The sequence below is a fragment of the Bactrocera tryoni genome, unplaced genomic scaffold (genome assembly GCF_016617805.1).
Source record: "Bactrocera tryoni isolate S06 unplaced genomic scaffold, CSIRO_BtryS06_freeze2 scaffold_7, whole genome shotgun sequence".
NCBI classification, from domain to species: domain Eukaryota; kingdom Metazoa; phylum Arthropoda; class Insecta; order Diptera; family Tephritidae; genus Bactrocera; species Bactrocera tryoni.
In genome coordinates, this window is record NW_024396366.1 from 18,132,313 (window position 1) to 18,134,886 (window position 2,574).

The following is a 2,574-nucleotide window of genomic DNA, read 5'->3' on the forward strand; positions in this document are numbered from 1 at the left end:
TCGATCGTATAAAATCAAACATTTTCGCGAACTGATCGAACGCATATGTGTATCGTGTATGGCCACTTTTACGGGGCATCTCAAAATCAATTTCAAATGTCTAAATCTAATAGCTAGCAATATGGCCAAAGTGGAGTGTGCAATGGTAATGTTTAGCCATTGGTGTCTAATTATATTTCATGTGATCTATTGCTTGGAATGAACTGTCACTTGGTGGCTTGAGAGAGCAGTTTTCATTTCCACACAAATGTTTAAAAGACAACATGTTCATGTATAGCTTTGGGGATGCCAGGGAAGATAAAATGCAAGTGGTAAGTATTTTTAATGTTGCTGATACTCCAATTTAGCAAAGAAATATTCAAAACATAAATATTAGCAAAAAAAGTAATAAATGTATTCAAATCAGTTTAATATAATTGTTCGCATGTCATGCCCTAATATATGATATCTTGTTTCAAAATACACGTTTGTGGAAGAGAAAAGTACATTTCTAGTTATTCGATTGATTAGTTCATGATAGGAAATGGGCAAACAAGATTATTGCACCTAAGAGGCAATAAATTTCTGAAGTTGTCCGCTATATATGTACATATATTGCGTATGGAGATGCATAGCAACGTATGGGAATATAGCACGGTATAACAACCGAGTTAGGTAGATAAATATGATTCGCTTAGACTTAGAGAATTGTATTAAATTAGACACACATTTAAAAAATGACATAATAAGATTTGGTGTAGACGAGATATCTTATAATACTTTTTATCGGGGATTTCTTAACCAAAATTGGCCAGCAGTTATAACAAATATATCTAGTGATTGGGAATGCAGTCACACGTGGATATCAAGAAAAAATGCTGCACAGATGAATATAAATTTTGCCTATCTTAAGGATAAAATAAAGGACTGTTTAGTTCCTGTAACAAATTGTATAGATAAAAATGTATCAATTGAAGTACCATTTTACGATTATATTGACAAATGGGAAAAATCTATTGTAAGTCGAAATAGTGGTGAAGCTTCTGTATATCTTTATTTAAAAGATTGGCATTTAAAAGCATATCTTCGGAATTACGAGTTCTATAATGTTCCTAAGCATTTTTTTTCGGATTGGTTGAATGAATTTTTAACTGAGAATTACCAAGATGATTATCGATTCGTTTATATGGGACCGAAAAATACATGGTAAAATTGTGTACAAAAAAATAAAGCTCGTAAAATTGCTCCCTTTTTATTTTTCAAGCAGGACTCCTTTTCATGTAGATGTTTTTGGATCATTCAGTTGGTCTGCAAATGTATACGGTTGCAAAAAGTGGATTCTCTTGCCTCCCGGTGAGGAGTTGAAATTATTGGATCAGTATAAAAAACTACCTTATGAAATTAATGAGGAAACTTTACGTAAATCAAATATAAAGTATTTCGTAGTATATCAACAACAAAACGAAGCCATATTTGTCCCAAGTGGGTGGTATCATCAAGTATCTAATATTACTGACACTATATCGGTGAATCATAACTGGTTTAACGCTGCCAATTTAAAATATATATGGAATAATATTTCGTCTAATTTGAGGAAAGTTGTGATTGAGATCAATGATTTCAGAAGAAGTCATAATTTTAATGAACAATGTCAGCAAATTTTGCACCTAGACTTTGGCTTAAATATTGCCGAATTTCTGGAAATACTGTGTTTTATCGCCAAAAGACGGTTATTTCTGTTGAAAAAGCAGGGAAACTCAAATATTAAAAATATTCAGTGTCCTTCAAGTCATATTTTTTATATCAATGACTTTCATATATACTATGATTTAAAAAATATCGATACTGTACTAAAAACTATGATTCAGGATAAATTTGTATACAGTTGTTCCAGATTGTACAACAAATGTATAAAATTTATCAATCGTATTAATACTAGTCAAATAAACAAGAATATACCTTATTTATGAAAAACTAATCTGTTAAAAACCAGTTATAACTTAACCGGTATATAAATATTGAAATATTTGCTCTTAAGATAATTGGCACCAATGTATTGTAATCTGAAAAATAAGGAAAATATACAAATATTAAATCGAAATTTTTCAATAGTATAGTATTAGCTTGTTTTTTCGGAACGTGTTATTTGACTCAATTATTGAAGGAGAATGGCCTACTAAATTCGTCCCTCATGTGCCCCTACTTTTTTAGCACCGCTTCAAGCGTTTTCGTGGCTGATAGGGACCTTCAGAGGGGTGGAAGTAGAGGGTAATCCCTTTCGATCTTCTCTACTTTTTTTTTTCAAAGAAAAACACAAAAACTTCAAATGTGTATAATCATTTAAAGGAACATTCTGTGGCATTTATTTTTTTTAAATTATCTCTCAAATATTGGCCTCGGCTACGTCTCAATTTCCGATCATTCGGTTGAGCATTTCAACTGGCGAAGGACAGGCGTTATGTTTTGCTCCAAGACCTAAATCAAAACGGGATTGTCCGTATAGACTTTAGACTTTACGTATCCCAACAGGAAAAAATCTAAGGGTGTGATATCACACGAACTTGGTGGCTAATCGACTGGTCTAAAGCATGAATT

General features: G+C 32.1%; 1 protein-coding gene across 2 annotated transcripts; it reads left to right on the top strand.

The window, feature by feature from the left end:
• Positions 1–583: 583 nt before the first annotated feature.
• On the top strand, positions 584–2,080 carry LOC120781669 (2-oxoglutarate and iron-dependent oxygenase JMJD4 homolog). 2 transcript variants are annotated; one of them, XM_040113892.1, is made up of 2 exons: positions 584–1,185; positions 1,244–2,080. In XM_040113892.1, the coding sequence occupies exons 1-2, from the start codon at positions 665–667 to the stop codon at positions 1,947–1,949; spliced, it is 1,227 nt and encodes a 408-aa protein (XP_039969826.1). In that variant the 5' UTR covers positions 584–664; the 3' UTR covers positions 1,950–2,080. The 2 variants fall into 2 exon arrangements, with proteins under 2 accessions (XP_039969826.1, XP_039969827.1); XM_040113893.1 differs by having other exon boundaries at positions 588–1,185; positions 1,247–2,080.
• Positions 2,081–2,574: the final 494 nt, after the last annotated feature.